General features: G+C 36.2%; 1 protein-coding gene and 1 pseudogene across 3 annotated transcripts in view; both read left to right on the forward strand.

Annotated features, from left to right (window-relative positions):
* LOC127837791 (G-protein-signaling modulator 2-like) overlaps nt 1-9,835 on the forward strand; it is a 149,909-nt pseudogene extending 140,074 nt beyond the window's left edge.
* Nucleotides 9,836-15,798: 5,963 nt separating this feature from the next.
* LOC127837785 (uncharacterized) overlaps nt 15,799-20,185 on the forward strand; it is a 605,533-nt gene continuing 601,146 nt past the window's right edge. For all 3 annotated transcript variants that reach the window (XM_052365166.1, XM_052365164.1, XM_052365165.1), the window contains exons 1-2: nt 15,799-16,259; nt 18,581-19,593. In XM_052365166.1, coding sequence (XP_052221126.1) covers nt 15,925-16,259; nt 18,581-19,593 — 1,348 coding nt within the window. In that variant the 5' untranslated portion in view covers nt 15,799-15,924. The remainder of the gene's footprint in view (nt 16,260-18,580; nt 19,594-20,185) is intronic.

A 20,185-nucleotide genomic window follows, 5' to 3' on the forward strand; every position in this document is an offset into this window, starting at 1 on the left:
GACACATCAGAAACAATCAAAGCCAAGAATAAAGTCCCTTGGTTGAGGTTTGCTGTAGCAACATCAGAAACAATCATAGCCAAGAATCAGGCCTCTTTGTTGAGGTAAGTTGTAGCCACCTCATAGACAATCATAGCCAAGAACCAGGCCCCATTTGTTGAAGTAACCTGTAGCCACATCAAAGACAATAATAGCCAAGAATAAGGTCCCTTTGGTTGAGGAAAGCTGTGACTACATCAGGGACAATCATAGCCAAAAATCATGTCCCTATGGTTGAGGTAAGCTGTAGCTAAATCAGAGACAAGCATAGCCAAGAATCAGGTCCCTATGGTTGAGGTAAGCTGTAGTATATTATAATTGGTGCACACTTTGTCTTTCATCAATTGTGTGATAGTTATATAATTTCTTTTATTCAGACACTGTCCCCAGAAGATGATGGTTTCTTTGATCTGCTGAGCAAGTTCCAAGGTCGCCGTATCGACGAGCAGCGGTGCAGCCTCAAGTTGCCTGGGGAGAAAAATGGACTCCTGGAGTCAGAAAACAAGGAGAACAAACCCAAACTGGGTAAGTGTTGAACTGATGTGAGGCAGAAATGTGTTAGTGTATCTGCTTATATAATAGTCTTGCTCTGGAAAAATAGGCCTTAATGCACATGCTCAAAGTGTAGACCCAGATTAGGGAAGACACTTTCTGCCTAACATTGATTTTCGCTATGAAAACAATTTCTTTCAACTAAAAAATACCATTACAGGGGAAAGTGTCGTCTCTGATAAACAGACTTCCCTGGCTAATGTTGGAAGACACTTAACGCTCATTCATTCAGCCCCGTTTTCCCAGAGCAAGGCTTATATGGATACATATTAGTTATTGGCACTTGTCACTTATAGATGTGTTAGCATTACGGGTTCTCTCTTTAGTTAGTCCTTTACCCGTGTAACCAAACGGGACCATAGCCCAAGTCTGTGTGTCCGACTGTCCCAATCATCTGCATCCTGCAATAACTCAAAGAGTACTTTGAAGTTAATTTGAAGAAACTCAATATGTGGATAGAGAGCCACAATGGGAGCATTAGGGTTATTACAGCTACGTCTCTCAGATTAATATGGATCATATTAGAACTCAAAAATTACAGAAGCTAAATTTATGAAATTCAGTATGTGGATAAATATGGGGAAAATACACATTATTTCAGGGGTTTTTTGTCTGACAAATATTGCGGTTTTTGGTAACAGTGAAAACATAAGAAATAGGATCTTGCAAAAACTTAAAAAGTTGAGTTATCCTGCAACTGAAACAATTCCATCTGTTTATTAATTGTTTGCCCGTTAGATCTAGGACACTTATGATCCAAATGTTATAAGTTTGTCAATTATAAGAGTCATATATGATTGATAGCAGTCATTGCAGGCTGTCTACTAAGACATCAGTCATTGTCTCCTGTTTTCATCCAATTAAAAAAAAATCTTTTTACTGTTTCCATACATTTGTCAAAGGAGTCAACAATAGACTGGTTCAATACCTGGTTTATCATATTAGAAACTCCAGACTGATTTAATCATTTTAAGAGCTAACTTGACTTGTTTTTAATTTTTATGCCCCTGAAGGAGGGCATATAGTGATCGGACCGTCCGTCAGTCTGTCTGTCTTTTCCGTCACACTTTGTGTTTAGGTTTCTCAAAATGCTCATAACTTCTATGTCCCTTGAGATATAACCTTCATATTTGGTATGCATGTGTATATGGACAAGGTCTTTCCATACTCTCAAAAATTTAGACCCCTGTGACCTTGACATTGAACTTAGGGTCTGCGTTTAGGTTTCAAAATCTGCGTTTAGGTTTCAAAAAATGCTCATAACTTCTATTTCCCTTGAGATATAACCTTCATATTTGGTATGCATGTGTATATGGACAAGGCCTTTCCATAGGCTTAACAATTTTGACCCCGGTGACCTTGACCTTGAACTTAGGGTCTGCGTTTAGGTTTGGAAATCTGCATTTAGGTTTCGAAATATGTTCATAACTTCTCTGTCCCTTGAGATATAACCTTTATATTTGGTATGCATGTGTATATGGGCAAGACCTTTCCATACGCACACAAATTTTGTGACCTTGACCTTGAACTTAGGGTCCGTGTTAAGGTTTCGAAATCTGCATGTAGGTTTCAATAAATGCTCATTACTTCTATGTCCCTTGAGATATAACCTTCATATTTGGTATGCATGTGTATATGGACAAGGCCTTTCCATATGCACATACATTTTTACCCCTGTGACCTTTACCTTTAACATAGGGTCCTCGTTTAGGTTTCGAAATCTTCGTTTAGGTTTCGAAAAATGCTCATAACTTCTATCAAAACGTTTATAGGGGGCATATGTCATCCTATGGTGACAGCTCTTGTTCCCTCTATTTTTATGCCCCCGAAGGAGGGCATATAGTGATCGGACCTTCCGTCTGTCCATCTGTCTTTCCGTCACACTTTGCGTTTAGTTTTCTGCGTTTAGGTTTCAAAAAATGCTCATAACTTCTATGTCCGTTCAGATAGCAACTTGATATTTGGCATGCATGCGTATCTCATGGAGCTGCACATTTTGAGTGATGAAAAGTCAAGGTCAAGGCCATCCTTACAAATCCAAGGGAAGTAATAAGCTTCAAAGGGAGATAATTATCTGTACCTGCCAAATGATAAAAAAACAAGTTTTGGCCACGTCTGTTGGTTGGTTGGTTTGTGTGTTTGTTTGCTCCAACTTTAACATATTCCATAACTTTTGCAATATTGAAGATAGCAACTTCATATTTGGCATGCATGTGTATCTCATGGAGCTGCACATTTTGAGCGGTGGAAAATTTGAGGTCAAGGTCATCCTTCAAGGTCAAAGGTCAAATATATGGGTCAAAATCGTTCATTTAATGTACACTTTTGCAATATTGAAGATAGCAACTTGATATTTGGCATGCATGTGTATCCCATTGAGCTGCACATTTTGAGTGGTGAAAGGTCAAGGTCATCCTTCAAGGGCAAAGGTCAAATATATGGGGACATAGTGTTTCACAAACACATTGCTTGTTTTCTATTATCTATTATTTTCATTATTTAACTGGTTGATATTTTTTTCCTCTATTGATTGATGTATACACCTATAGTGACTGGTTTACCATTTTCCTTGTCCTTGACTTATTATTAGACTGGTTCATCATTTTACTTGTGTATTATTTTCTTGATATTAGGCTGTTTATCATGTTCTCTCTTGACTGTTTTGTGATATTCTCCTAACATGACTGGTTTAGATCTCACCACATTGTCTACCCCAGACATTGTTTTATTATATTCTCCCAACTTTAATAGTTCACATCAAACCGCAGTGTCTACCCCAGAAATTATTTTATTATATTTTCCATACGTGACTGGTTGACATCATACCGCAGTGTTTATGCCAGACAGCAATATTTTATTATATTCTCCTAACCTTATTGGTTCATATCTCTCCACAGTGTCCACCCCAGACAGCGAGAACTTTCTGGACATGGTGGCAGGCATTCAGGGGTCACGCATGAACGACCAGCGAGCCTCACTACCGCAGTTTCCAGGTCTCAACTCCCAAGCCGTTATCAACCAATACCTCCGAGAGAGAAACGTTAACGACGTACCAGACGACAGCTTCTTTGAAATGCTCATGCGTTGTCAGGTAAAAATGTGATGTGACCTCTTTTTTGTTCATTAAACAGGAGTTTCTAATGAGTTTCCGAGGAGAAAATGGCATGATGCAGAGCATTTTTGTTGATTATGTGGTTAATATTAAGAGCATAATAGCTGATTGCCACCCTGTTGTTTTCCTACCACTGTCATGTAATATGTGAGATGGAATGTACACTTTTGATTACTGTATTATCACTTACTTTGCAAATGACTTCATGATATGTCTATAAAATATAATAACATGATTATGACTGATAGTGTTCTATGAACAAATCGTAATAAATTTCTGATCTGTACTGTTATGTTCTGGTTAAGTTTAAGAAATGGTCATACAAGCTGTCAGATGAATATTTCTTAATGAATTTCTACATATTAAAGCTAAACAACCAGTCATTATCTTTTCTAAACCAGTAATATGCATTATATTTAATGGGTGAGCCAACCTTTTGTGTGTTATACACGCTCACCCTCCCCCACCCCTTCAAGAGTGTTTTCTAGGAATCCAGAAAAAAATTCATTTAAATGTTTGTTGACATTTTGCCTGTTATATGCAGCCGCCACCCTTACCCCCCCCCTCCCCCCCACATACACTTCTATAAAAGTGTTTTGTATGGGTCCTAAAAAAATAATTAAAAACCCGGTATATTTTGCAGGGATCCCGGATTGATGATCAGCGTAGTGCCCTACCACACAACCGCCCCGCCCCAACCGTCCCAGACGAAGATTTCTTCGGGCTGATCCAGAAGGTCCAGTCTAGCCGTCTGGAGGAGCAGAGAACCAGTCTACCCGATAAGGATGAAATCTCGCCTCCCCAACAGGCCTCCGTGAAGAAGAAAAAGAAATAATGACTAGTCTAGTTTAAGTCCCATATGAGCGAGCAAGGAATCAGGGGATTAGGCTTTAAACTGGATCGGCTTATTAGATGTTTTTAGATGAAATACTTGCGCTGAACCCTTGGAATATAAGCTGCGTATTTAGATGAGATAGTCTTGCGCTGAACCCTTGGAATATAAACTGCGTATTTAGATGAGATAGTCTTGCGCTGAACTCATGGAATATAAACTGCGTATTTAGATGAGATAGTCTTGCGCTGAACCCTTGGAATATAAACTTCTACTGGCTGGAATTGAGGGTTTTGTGCAAAATTGTATCAGATATTTAATGTATCAGTTATAATAAAAGTTTTGTTCTGAAATTCTGTGAGATATTGACTGCTACTGGTCAGAAGTTCTGCATGGAGATATTGAGATTGGACGAACGGAATGAATTGGTCCATGGGACTCTGACTTGAAAGCCTTTGTGTGTTCACTAGATAGGCTGCTAAATATTGCTATTGCTGATATTTCTTCTACACAATCTGTCCATTCACATTCTACCTGATTGTGAGTACCTCCATTCTACAAAACGGTTCTACTGGTGGAAGTTGTTGTGGAGTTTCAACATTTTTCATAGATCTCAATTTCGCACTGCAAATCCCTTTTCAGACTCATGTTGATTGATGACTCATGAAGACTTCAATTTGAATATGGAAATCACGAAGAAAACACGCTGCTTTTAATAAGTTTAATATGTTGGTAAAGTTTGTGTTAGAATTTCACTTGGAAATTCAAATGTTTCTTAGTTTTCATGCCCCCCTTCGAAGAAGAGGGGGTATATTGTTTTGCCCATGTCGGTCGGTCGGTCCGTACGTCTGTCGGTCCGTCCACCAGATGGTTTCCGGATGATAAGTCAAGAACGCTTAGGTCTAGGATCATGAAACTTCATACATAGATTGATCATGACTAGCAGATGACCCCTATTGATTTTCAGGTCACTAGGTCAAAGGTCAAGGTTACAGTGACTCGAAATAGTAAAATGGTTTCCGGATGATAACTCAAGAATGCTTAGGTCTAGGATCATGAAACTTTATAGGTACATTGATCATGACTAGCAGATGACCCCTATTGATTTTCAGGTCACTTGGTCAAAGGTCAAGGTCACAGTGATTCTAAACAGTAAAATGGTTTACGGATGATAACTCAAGAATGCTTACGCCTAGTTTTGTTTTGTTTTTCTCTTTTGTATCCTTTATATGTAAAATGAAACAGGGTTTTGCTCAAAAGAAGCCCTTTTGTATTTATTGTTTTATATCCAACTTTCCCATAAAACAATTGAAATTAGCTTTTAATCAATTGCAGAGTAAGTATTGTAAGAATTATTGTAGTAATTGTTACAATATAATAACAGTGTTTTCGAGTACTAATGTAGGTCTGTGTTAGGTTATTATTTATGCCCCCCTTCGAAGAAGAGGGGGTATATTGTTTTGCACATGTCGGTCTGTCTGTCTGTATGTATGTCCGTCCATCAGATGGTTTCCGGATGATAACTCAAGAACGCATACGCCTGGGATCATGAAACTTCATAGGTAGATTGATCATGACTCGCACATGACCCCTATTGATTTTGAGGTCACTAGGTCAATGTCACGGTGACCCGAAATTATAATAAAATGGTTTCGGAATGATTACACAAGAACGCATACGCCTAGGATCATGAAACCTCATCGTTAGATAGATAATGACTCGCAGATGACCCCTATTGATTTTGAGGTCACTAGGTCAAAGGTCACGGTGACCCAAAATAGTAAAATGGTTTTCGGATGATACTCAAGAACGCTTACGCCTAGGTTCATGAAACTTCATAGGTACATTGATCATGACTCGCAGATGACTCATATTGATTTTCAGGTCAATAGGTCAAAGGTCAAGGTCACAGTGACAAAAAACGTATTCACACAATGGCTGCCACTGCAACAGATAGCCCATATGGGGGGCATGCATGTTTTTCAAACAGCCCTTGTTACAATCAAATTCTATGTAACGTTCATTTCTCATGTTATACCCATAATCTATCAGTCATCATTCATATTCTGTTATGCCATTTGTGCATCTAGGTTTTGAGTGTTAAACTTATGTAACAGTATCACATTTCATTATCACATCACATAACATCTGTTGTGCACTCACACATTGTAATGCAAAACATACGTTTAGACATAGTGTTTGAAGTGACTCGTCTTGTGTTTTTTTTAGGGATGGCAAAATTATTCGAATATTCGAATATTCGATTGAATGGTCAGTATTCGAATAACAAAATTTATATTTGCATATTCGCATTTTTTTTTCAAACGTAATTGCCCTAACATTAATGCAATATACACACTCTAAGGCCCCGAACTGTTTGTCAATGGAGTGCCATTTAACAGCTTCAATTGAATGGCGAATAATAATTAAGTTTTTGTGATCACAGTATGAACAGCCATTAAAATGTGTGAATTACTCAAATCGCGCAATGCAATATACACACTCTAAGAAAGGGCCCGAACTGTTGTTTGTCAATTAGGTGCCAATTAAGGGCTTCAATTGACTGGCGAATAATAACTTAAAAATTATATGATATTATGGTTGTCTTTATATTTTTTCTTGAATATTTGGTGTATTTTGCATGCCTTTTTGATATATCGTACATGCAATCGGTACTTTAAAATTTCAAATAAAAATACAATTCTATGACATGATATTTTTCTGTCTATTTGGGCCCGATTACAGTATCGGTCATAGTATTAGCCGACAGCGATACAAATATTCGATAGCAACGTTAATAAACATCCTCGTATTAAGCAAACGGATATAACTTACACAACAATGGAAGTTAACACAGAACAAGTTTCACTCTTTTCTAAAAGATATATCGCCTAAATAGGCTTTTTCAAAGTTTGTTTTTACAACTCAGATACAGTTTTTTTCTATTTGTCAACACAACACTTGTATATTTAAATGTGTCAATGTATATTTAATATCCCTAGTAGTTACGAAACTGAGCAATAAAAGTTAAATCAATCCAGCCGTTTGCATGCGAATATTCGAATATTCGATTGAATTGATTTGCGAATATTCGAATACCGATATATGTATTCGATGCCATCCCTAGTTTTTTTTGGTAGATATGTCTTGGATTTGAATCAGAGGGGTTATAACGTACATTGTATTACGCAAAGTTTTATGCCCCGAACTTTTAATAAAAAATTCTAAAGAGCTTTGTGAATGCCTGCCTAGAGTCAAGACTTGTGATGAAAGAGAAAAAATTTTGTTGGACAATTCTGATATCCTGCCTACTTTCAGTGGCCATTGCACACTGCCTCTGGTGTTCGTATGCTATCATAAATCTTCTGTCAACGCTTTCCCACTTAGAAGCTAAGTAAAAATGGCTATGTGCAAACAGCATAAAACCAAACCAGCCTGCTAGTAACTTGCAGACTGTTCAGGTTTTATGCTGTTTTCAGCTCATGAGGGTCGGAACTGAAACCTTTTAAACTTGGATCTAGTAAAAAGGCCATCAATTAAATTTAACTTTCTAAGGGACTACAAATGCCTTAAAATACGTAAAAGTGGTAAGGGCTAACATTGTATTAAAATCTTAGGTATTTCGAAATGTGATGTTGTTTTTTTCATATATGAACTTGTGTACATAATTCTGCTGAATACTCTAAAACACAGTTCAATTTAGGCGGGCATTACAAAATGGTGAACAATTTCTTAACTCAATACTTATACACGTTTACGTGTACAACTTGAACTGGCGTAAGATCACTGCTTTTGTATCATAAAGTAATTGATTAACATACTTAAAACATGTAATTAAGTTACAATTGTTTTGTAACTTGGATGATCATTAAAATAATGCGCTATAATTAAAATAAAATGTAGATGTGATTAATGTACACTTAATTATTAGTTATAAAAAATAATTAATTCATAATATTAATGTTATGTTTTTATTGAATGTAATAATTAAACTGTGTATTGATATCATAATGTTTATTATAGGGCAGCAATACATTGCCAAATATTTTTGATATATATTCATTGATGAGCGCATTATTTTTAGACAAAAAAAAACACACATATTTCAATGTTATTTTTTTACGTTTCACCAAAAGGCCAAAATAAGCCAGGCTCCATGTTTTGATATAATGTTGACTTCAGCCTTTCACACTCGGAGGCAAAGCTAAAATGGCTATGTGCAAACAGCATAAACCCAGAACAGCCTGCGAGTAACTTGCAGTCTGTTCAGGTTTAATTCTGTTTGCTGCTCATCAGTATTTAAGGGTTGAAATTGACGCCTTTCAAACTGTACTCGCAAGCTGTTCTTGGTTTATGCTGTTTGCACCAGCCTTCTGAGAAAACAAATATGTCTCGAAGAGACTTTCAACAGAGAATTTTGGAAGTTGCAACTATGTTTGAGATTGGATTATCTTTTGGGTGAGGATAGGTGAAAAATGTATCAAATTAAAAGTGACTTTAAATTTACAGATTCTTGTTCTGACGCATTTAAAAAAAACAACTTTGAGGTTTGATAACTATACATCAGAACACTTTCTTGTAGTGTATTTGTCAATTAACAAATATAAATATAACATTTCTCAAGTTCCTATTGTACACTGTGTTAAATAAATCATGACAGGGTAGTTGATGAAATAACTCAATCTTCTGACAATGCCCTTGAGACGACCACATGTATAATATATACATGTATACTCATGTATAATAATCTGTGGATGTGAATATAAGAATTGTTTAATATAGACCTATATGTTTTAAACATAGTTTCACTGTTCAAACGTGTCTATCAGGTCTGATCATTTTCTGTATCTTGTACTTACAGAGGGAGTAATCACTTGAAAAACAAGATGGCCACTTCCATGCCAATACATTTATTTTTCGCTGTTTTATACCTTTTATTGCTTGTATTAATTGTTAAAATGCCGCTGTATTTCCAGGCAAATCGGCAAGAAAGTGATAAGCGTTTATATCATATTAATATTTGCTCTATATCTTGACTATATTCTGCATTTTTTTTAGCTGGTCACAAAATTACAGCTCAGGCTAAGAAAATTAGAAAAACACCTGCTCGGAATGGTCCTCGCCATCTTGTTTGTCAGGTGATTACCCCTCTGAAAATGAAGCAGACATTATTTCAAACATTATGTATCATACTTTATTTTTTCATTTTGTAAGTTTAAAACTTAAAAACAATTTTCCACTGGTACCAAAGACTATTAATTTTATGTGTTCATTTAGCAAGAACATATGTATTACTGATGTTGTTTTCATTTTGTTTGTGATATTCATCATTTCATTCCCCAACAAAGTTTGAAGAATCACATGTATATACTGGCAGTTTGTTCTACAACTTTTTTAAAAATGTGGCAGGCCAATAAGATAAAAAATGTAAAGGGAATTTTATATCAAATTATTCCAAAAACATCACTGTCTGAAGTCATCAAGTGGTTGGTTGGGTTTTCTAGGTCTGTTTGAATTTCTTGTCTGTTTAACTACTTTAAATGTTACTGGACACCATTTTCATAAGGAGTAGTAGTGGACAATTTTGTTTCCCCACAGGTGGCCATTTTGTCCATTGAACTTTATATGCCCCATTTCGAAGAAAAGGGGGCATATAGTGATCGGACTGTCTGTCTGTCCGTCACACTTTGCGTTTAGGTTTCCAAAAATGCTCATAACTTCTATGTCCCTTGAGATATAACCTTCATATTTGGTATGCATGTGTATATGGACAAGGTCTTCCATATGCACACAAAATTTTACCCCTGTGTCACAGGCTGTGACCTTGACCTTGAACTAAGGGTCCGCGTTTAGGTTTCGAAATCTGCGTTTAGGTTTCGAAAAATGCTCATAACTTCTATGTCCCTTGAGATATAACCTTCATATTTGTTATGCATGTGTATATGGACAAGGCCTTTCCATACGCACAAAAATGTTTACCCCTGTGACCTTGACGTTGAACTTAGGGTCCGCGTTTAAATCTGCGTTTAGGTTTCGAAAAATGCTCATAACTTCTATGTCCCTTGAGATATAACCTTCATATTTGGTATGCATGTGTATATGGACAAGGCCTTTCCATATGCACACAAATTTTGACCCCTGTGACCTTGACCTTGAAGTTAGGGTCCGGGTTTAGGTTTCGAAATCTGCGTTTAGGTTTTGAAAAATGCTCATAACTTCTATGTCCCTTGAGATATAACCTTCATATTTGGTATGCATGTGTATATGGACAAGGCCTTTCCATATGCACACAAATATTGACCCCTGTGACCTTGACCTTGAAGTTAGGGTCCGCGTTTAGGTTTCGAAATCTGCGTTTAGGTTTTGAAAAAGCTCATTACTTCTGTCAAGCGTTTATAGGGGTCATAAGTCATCCTATGGTGACAGCTCTTGTTCTTTCTATTTGCATAAAATGTCTTATGTAAAGGAGCATTTTTTTTGCTTGATTAAATGGTAAAACATCTACCGATGTGTCAAAGCAATATGGGGAGGTGTGTGTGTGTGGGGGGGGGGAATGTTAGTCTAAAATTCATCTGGACATTATCAAGTTAAATTATGATTATGGTGCAACAACCTCATGGGCATCTCTTATGTGAAGCAGGTATCAATATGTTCACACACCTATTAAGACCACGTCATATTTTTGAAAGTGTCTCTGAAGATGTGAATTATCATGGTATGTGATAACAAATACTGAAATCTAATTGGATGCTTTCCATTGGTTTATAGAGAAATGTCAGTGAATTAAAATTGATAATTCACTGGTTCAAACAGTGAAATAAACCATGAAAATTTCACTGTTGTTCTGTGAGATAATCTTTAAAAAAAATTTTTTTATCTGATTGGCCTGTCACATGTTGAACTGTGAGAAGACGTGGTTTCATGACGTTAAGACGTCATTATTTTAGCAAAATACAGAAATTATCATTTTAAATCATAAAATAAGTTGAAAATTTGTTGAATTTGGTTGATGGAATATCGATTTAAATTCACTAGTTATCATAGAAAAAATATTTTTTCTATGATCACTCGTGAATTTAAATCAATATTTTAACAAATCCAACAAATATCCTCCATATTAACAATCCATTACAACTCCTTGCAGTGTATGTCATTCTGGTTTTCATATCTAGCAGTGTATTGTGGTCATCATTGTTAAAAAATCATCCTTGGTGACAAAACTGGCTACGCTAAAAGGTCCCTTTTTTGGTTGTTAGCACATGCTGCATATTACTTCATGAGCTCATCGAGAAGTATTTGTCACTACTATGACATGTCATTTACAAGGTCATCATGACGACACATGTTGATGGATCTGTAAAGTCATCATGACATCACAAGTTCACGAGTTGAGTAGGGCAGTTATTATGTCATCAGATCAATGTATTGTATGGTGTTTATTATGACATTGCCCAATTAGCGTAGGCGTGGTATGCTAGCATGGTGTTATTACGTCACCAAATGTGAACATGGTCTTTCTGTGATTATGTTTAATAACTATTTGACACAAATGGAGGCAAATATCTCTGTCTATTAAAGACTTAATATGTATTCATTTGTGTGTAATATTTTCAGCCTAATCATGCAATGACTTTTTCTCCTGCTGTTTGCGTGATGGTCCAGTCAGATATTGACATGGTCGTATATTATAGCTGCGTTTTGAAATGTATATTAAAGTGTGAATTGATTTTGACATGAAATTAGACCAATATAACAACTGCTATTTTATGGTTTATTTGAGTCTTTTTGTTTAATTAGATGCCCTGGCTGACCCTGCTTCATACAATCCTACTTTGTTCACACAGCCTTTTACACAAACTATAATGGGAACAATGGTCCAAAGATGTCAAACATTGGCTTCAGGTTGGTTCAGCGGATTGAAATAAAAAAATCTGAGTATTTTCGGGTTGGGCCGGATCAAGGTTTAAGTAAATAAATAACAAATAAACACCATTTAATACAGCGTGTTCTTTAGCACTTCAGGCATTTGAGTTTTTGCCAAATCGGAAATATAGACCATGAAATTAATGCAGTCAGAAGTAGTACAATGCATTTAATAAACTCTTTAATATTGACTCGTGTAACTATTTTCTTTAGCTCACCGAACAAAAGGTGCTCATGTGAAACTTTTGGGATACCGTGATGTCCATCGTTCTTTAGTATTTGAGGTGCATGTGTACACTTTTTCTGTTAACGACTTCTCCCTTTGAGCAGTTGTAAGATTAAACAATTACTTCACAGGTGTGATCCTCTGATGCATCTCTTTTTAATTTGTTAAAATTGTTCCAATCCTTTTCATATGTAGGTCGCATGATCAAAAATATTTATTTAAAACATGACATGAGGGCTTCAATATTTAAAATCCTACGATGATGCTCTACAACGTTTTTCAAGTTATACCCCAGCGGTCAAAATTGGCTTTGCACTGGGGTAACTTGTTTTCCAAAAGAACACACAGTGGAAACTACACAATTCTTCATCTCTAAAACCACAAGGGTCAGGGCTAAAATTTAGTAGTCATCTATTAAGTTTTTTCAAATAATGCCCCTGGGGTAAAGACTTGCCACACCCCAGTGGTCACATGATTGGTGTTGCACTGAAGTGCGGCGACTCGTATGTAATACTACATATATTGATACAGTATGTTTAGTATTAGGTAAAATTGAATTTGTAGCAAAATGAATTGATTAATTCAATAATTGTTTACTTTGCAACATACTATTCCACTTAAAATGATCATCAAAGAACATCAAAGGTGTGCTTTTACTCAATTCATTAAGACAATAGTTATAATTGTTAAATATGTATCATATTATTCCACTTAAAATTACCATCAAAGAACTGCAAAGCTGTGCTTTTACTCAATTTTTCAATGATCTCAATAAAAGAAAGAAAAAATTCAGGCACTTATAAAAACAAGTATAATTAATTGGTAAAATTTGTTAGAGGCTTCCCTAAAAACAACCATCAAAAATCATTAATTAATATTTTAATCACTCAGGACACAACTTACATCATTTTTTTAATCATTAATTATTAAGACACATAAAATGCATTATCACAAATAACTACTTCAAATACACATTTTCATATTGTGTAGACGTTTCACCCCCAAAATGGGGGTGAAACGTCTGGGGAAGAAACGTCTTGGAGGGGGTGGGGGAAGTCTGCCACCCATTTGGGGGTTATAACAAAAAATCATAGATAATGGTTATACCTGTATCTGTTTCTATTTTGATTAAAATAATCGGCCAATATATTAATATTTACAGTAGAAAAAAATCGTTCCATGTAACTTCATTGAAATTAACTTTTACACTGAAATTCCCGACGCCCTTTGATGCTTTGCATCAATAGTTATCTTGTTTATAATTGCTTTAGATAATGAAATATTAAGTTAAAAGTTTTCTTTCATGCTGTAACAAGGCATGCTTAAACAATGATGTCACGCAGAAAGCTAAAAACGTGTCTGTAGGTTATGTATTTAAACCGGGCCCTCACATTTTACATTTGTCTCAAAACTCCTCAGATGTCTACAAATGCACAAAACAGCCTTCTGCTCAAAGTTAAATGGTGATATATATGATGTTGTTTAACACATGATTCAAAATGGCTGATGCAAGGTTGGTTTACATAATTGTATATTTCAGAGTCGCTGTTTGCAAAGCTAAACATACTGCATAAAAAATGGATGCATTCCGTTATGAACTCGTGTGAGTTATCTCGTTCACATGAGATAGGTTATCGTTACCAAGACCTACTTAGTACTTCACACAAGATTGGTTTGTCGTTTCCATTATCGACTTTGTACTTCCCACAAGATTGTTAAACCCTTACCATGAAACACGTAGTACTTTACATTAGATAGATAGGTTGTTAACATGACCTACGTAGTACTTTACATTTGATAGATAGGTCGATACCACGACGGTAAAGTGACGGTAAATAGAACAATTAGAATCTACGATTGTCATGTGGAATATTATATTACTGTATATAGAGAATAACGGGTAACTGCCCAATAGTGTTTGTATAAATCAGGCTTATAATAAATAATTCGTGCTGAGCCTGATAAGTTACAAAACTGTAACCTGTTATTTTGTTAACCATACCTCTCCGTTCCATTTTAAAAGGGATAATGAAAACAAAAATCGCTACGACGCTGCATTTTTAACGGGAATGAATATAATAGGGTGACTTTTTACGTGCTAATAATGAGCTTAATATTTGTGGAATCAGTTTTGTGCGGGTTTTATTGCCTTTTGTGTCTAAAATATGTTACATCTAGGAACCAAATTGTTTGTTTTGTTAAATCCTCCCCCCCCCCGGGTGGAAAATGGTACCATGTGAAATTGAAATTAGAAGGCACAAGGTACCTTTTTGCGCCAATAGGGCGAAATCTGACCCCTCTTTACTAGAATGATGACTTTATAGTTCATTCCGGGTAATATGACTAACCTCCAAACATTGAATGATATGGCAACTTCCTGTTGAACGAATATTAAAATATATGTACATGTAGCATTATATTAGGCAGATATCAAAGCAATAGTCTAATACAAATTAATAATTGACGGAGGATGAAAGCGACACACACCTATACATATACCAATACAAAGTCCACATAGAATGTTTGCTTACAAGATAATTATACTGTCTTAACCGTAAATTTAAATCACTAGTCGAAGTTCGCTTTATGAGCAGTTTGAACATGTCTTATTTTCGTACAGCTATATAGGATATATTTGGTATTCAACCTTGAATGAACCATACGTAAACCAAACTACAATAAATTTGGCCTAATAGTCCGACCTGCGAATCTGTAAAACGTATAATTATCACTTAAAGGGGCATTTTCACGTTTTTGTAAATTGAAGAAATAAAAATAAATGGTTTCAGAATCGCACATTTTTGCTGTAGTTATGATATTTGTAAGTAATACTGAACATTTACCATGCTTTAAAATATCCATTAAATGCATCTTTCCACGATTTAAAAACCTGAAAATTATAAAGCGTTGCAACGCAAAACGATTGAAAGTATAAAATACCTCACTGATTGTTTGAGCACGAATGGCCAAGTGGTCTCAGCGATAGACTTTTACTCCAGGGTTCAGTGGTTCGTGTCGTGCCCAGTTTAGGATTATTTATTTATTTAATTTTATTATTGTTTTTTTTACTGGAGCTTTTAGACCCAATCTTAACATTTATCAATATAAAGCATTTAATGGCAAACTTCAATACATGCCAAAATCTGTGAAAAGGCACCTTTAACAGTAACTTAGTAGGTAAACACGGCACGCGGTTTAGACATATGGAAATCGAAAGTGGTTTTGTAAAGAAATCACAAAATGGCGTCTAACTTGAACAATTCGCAGCAAAAGGGATCAGACGTATTTTACGACGTTTGTTGTTCTGTTTGCGAAGAGGATGGGATACATAATGAAGGACTGTTTCATTGTAAAATATGTTTTAAAACATACTGCGACGAATGTGTGAAAATGCACAAAAAGCTACTTAAGGATCACGCGGTGTCAGCGAAATCTGACGGTGAAAGCTGGTATGTTGCGAACAAAGTGGACGATACTATAGAGTTATGTGAGGAGCACACGACTGAGAGACTAACGATGTTCTGTGAAGATCATGAACAGTTGCTATGTCATTTATGTCTCCTCCTAAAACACAGGTTAGTGAGTATTGATATAAATTTATGTTAAGGCCAAGTACAAATCATACCTGTTTCACGTGTGTGTGTGTGTGTGTGTGTGTGTGTGTATCTATATATTCTACCACCACCACCACCACCACCACCATTAATTTAATGTAAATCCAGCGTTATAAGTTGAACTTTAGTAAATATAATATTTAAATCACTTTTCTTCTTAATTTTAAAGTGTTTGTTAGCAAAAAATCAACAACACAAGTTTACCAATTTTAGTCAAAACAATGTTTTTCCCCAATAGTAAGGGACAGGGCCCCATTCCCAAAATAATGAAAAAAACGACTGTAATTTCAAAAATACTACTACTAATAATGATAATAATTGTTATATTAATAATAACAATAATTACTATAATTATATGCTATGATGATTATCATTTCTATTATTATGCCCCCCTTTGAAGAAGAGGGGGTATATTGCTTTGCACATGTCGGTCGGTCTGTCGGTAGGTCTGTCGGTCTGTCCACCAGGTGGTTTCCGGATGATAACTCAAGAACGCTTGGGCCTAGGATCATGAAACTTCATACATTGATACAGGTACATTGATCATTACTTGCAGATGACCCCTATTGATTTTGAGGTCACTATTATGATTATCATTTCTATTATTATGCCCCCCTTCGAAGAAGAGGGGGTATATTGATTTGCACATGTCGGTCGGTCGGTCTGTCGGTAGGTCTGTCGGTCCCTCCACCAGGTGGTTTCCGGATGATAACTCAAGAACGCTTGGGCCTAGGATCATGAAACTTCATACATTGATACAGGTACATTGATCATTACTTGCAGATGACCCCTATTGATTTTGAGGTCACTATTATGATTATCATTTCTATTATTATGCCCCCTTCGAAGAAGAGGGGGTATATTGATTTGCACATGTCGGTCGGTCGGTCTGTCGGTAGGTCGGTCGGTCCCTCCACCAGGTGGTTTCCGGATGATAACTCAAGAACGCTTGGGCCTAGGATCATGAAACTTCATACATTGATACAGGTACATTGATCATTTCTTGCAGATGACCCCTATTGATTTTGAGGTCACTAGGTCAAAGGTCAAGGTCACGGTGACCCGAAATAGTACAATGGTTTTCGGATGATAACTCAAGAACGCATACGCCTAGGATCATGACACTTCATAGGTAGATTGATCATACCTCGCAGATGACCCCTATTGATTTTGAGGTCACAAGGTCAAAGGTCAAGGTCACATTGACCCGAAATAGTAAAATGATTTTCGGATGATAACTCAAGAACGCATACTCCTAGGATTATGAAACTTCATAGGTAGATTGAACATGACTCGCAGATGACCCCTATTGAGTTTGAGGTCACTAGATCAAAGGTCAAGGTCACGGTGAACCGAAATAGTAAAATGGTTTTCGGATGATAACTCAAGATCGCATACGCCTTGGATCATGAAACTTCATGGGTAGATTAATCATGACTCGCAAATGACCCCTATTGGTTTTGAGGTCACTAGGTAAAAGGTCAAGGTCACAGTGACCCGAAATAGTAAAATGGGTTTCAGATGATAACTCAAGAACGCATACGCCTAGGATCATGAAACTTCATGGGTAGATTGATCATGATTGGAAAATGAACCCTAGAGATTTTGAGGTCACTAGGTCAAAGGTCAAGGTCACGGTGACCCGAAATAGTTAAATGGTTTCCGGATGATAACTCAAGAACACTTACGCCTAGGATCATGAAACTTCATAGGTACATTGATCATGACTCGCAGATGACCCATATTGATTTTGAGGTCACTAGGTCAAAGGTCAAGGTCACGGTGACCCGAAACAGTAAAATTGTTTCCGGATGATAACTCAAGAACACTTTTGCCTAGGATCATGACACTTCATAGGTACATTGATCATGACTTGCAGATGACCCCTATTGATTTTCAGGTCACTAGGTCAAAGGTCAAGGTCATAGTGACATAAAACGTATTCACTCAATGGCTGCCACTACAACGGACAACCCATATGGGGGGCATGCATGTTTTACAAACAGTCTTTGTTATTAGTAGTATTAGTATTATTATCATTATTATATCATCAATATCATTATTGTTGTTAGTATTTAAATATTTATTTTTATCATTATTGCTATTAAAAAACAACAACATCGTCTCCATCGCCTTTATCATCATGTATAACAATCATCACCACCAACATCTTCATCATCACCATTATCGCCATTAATTAACATCATGACGTAAGACTCGACATAGAATAATCAGAATAATCTACACCCATATGTTTCGTTTAACGCACATTTGCATTTCAGGCAATGCAGTAAGGTGTTTACATTGGCTGAACAGGCTAAATCAAACTCACAACGTATACCCCTTGTTCAAGTGACGAAAGGAATAGAAAAGTCGCAGAAGCGTTTAAAGGATATGGTGGACAGAGGAAAAGATAACATAAAATCACTTAAAGCTTCTTACGAACAAATTTGTGAAGAAATACTTGATGAACGTCGACAGATCAACGAGAATCTTGACCGACTTCAGCAAAACACCATAAGAGAATTGCAATCAATTCACGAGCGCTTAAATAATTCCATTGAAGATGACACCAAGCGATGCTTAGAATGTATTTCAAAGTTAAAGATATATGGCGCTAAGCTCAAAGACAATATTCTACCTGAACGAACGTTTATTACGTTAAGAAAATGTATTGATCAAACTGCTGCAGCAGATTCACTCCTAAAAAGCATGATCAAGAATGATGGAACTGATATTAAATTCCAGCCTAACCGTGAATTGATTCAATGTCATGCAGACTGCACTGATCTTGGGAAAATCATCATAGGCGATCCACAACATAACGTTGATCCAAACAAGATTGTCAGCATCGAGGACAAGTCAGAATATAATGTTCAAACAGCTACTGATAAATACCCATGTGCGATTACGGGTATATGTTCAACTTCCAACGGGGATCTCGTCATTGCTGACTTTCACAATAAATGCGTGAAACTCCTTAATCAGGCGTACAAGGTGATTGATCAAGTTAAGCTGCCTTCTTATCTGATGTCCATGTGTAGCATTTCCTCCTTCGAAATGGCGGTGATTGTTAGCAAACATAAAGCTGATGCTTTTAGCGGGATTCATTTCTTACGGGTAGATGGCGGAAAGATTATACGCAAACAGGTTCTAAAAATGAATCATGTCTGTTATGGAATTGCGCATGTCGATGCAGAAGTGTTTGTGACTTCCGGTACTGCGTTGTACGAATACACAATGGACGGACGGTTAGTAAAGAAGTTATACGAAGATAATACTGGAATATACCGAGGTGATATATGAGTACATTATTATTTTCCTTTTTTTAGGGATGCTTTGCACTTTGTGTTTACATATGCATGAACTTGATAAAGATGAGATCCGGGCGTAGATTGTATCAATACGGCTGTTAATTACATAGGGTAGGCACATGGTGAAGGACCGACTTTAATGTTCTATAAGGGTTACAATGACGTTAATTGAAATCATGCACTCTAGTCCTGTGCCGAAACCTCATCTCCGATCAATTAAAATTGTTTGACAGGTATTTCAATTATCAAAATATCTAAATCATGACATTAATGAGTTATGTACTAATAATGTTGTTTACAACAAAAGAAGCTTTACACACTAAGCATCACATGCGGTCACAATTTTTCAAAATTGCTTATAATTTTAAGAATAACTGGCTTAAGTCTTTAATGTTATAAAGTCGTAATACTCTTTTAAAGTTGATTTAGTATTTTTAATATATGTTTTCCTATTGTTTATTTCAGGTATTTTTCCATTTAAAGGTTATACATTTGAACGATAACTGTTTGCTAACTATTGATATGAGAATAAGTGAGCTTACGCTAATACTATTTAGAAAGAAATACTAATAT

This window comes from Dreissena polymorpha, chromosome 7 (assembly GCF_020536995.1).
Source record: "Dreissena polymorpha isolate Duluth1 chromosome 7, UMN_Dpol_1.0, whole genome shotgun sequence".
NCBI lineage: Eukaryota > Metazoa > Mollusca > Bivalvia > Myida > Dreissenidae > Dreissena > Dreissena polymorpha.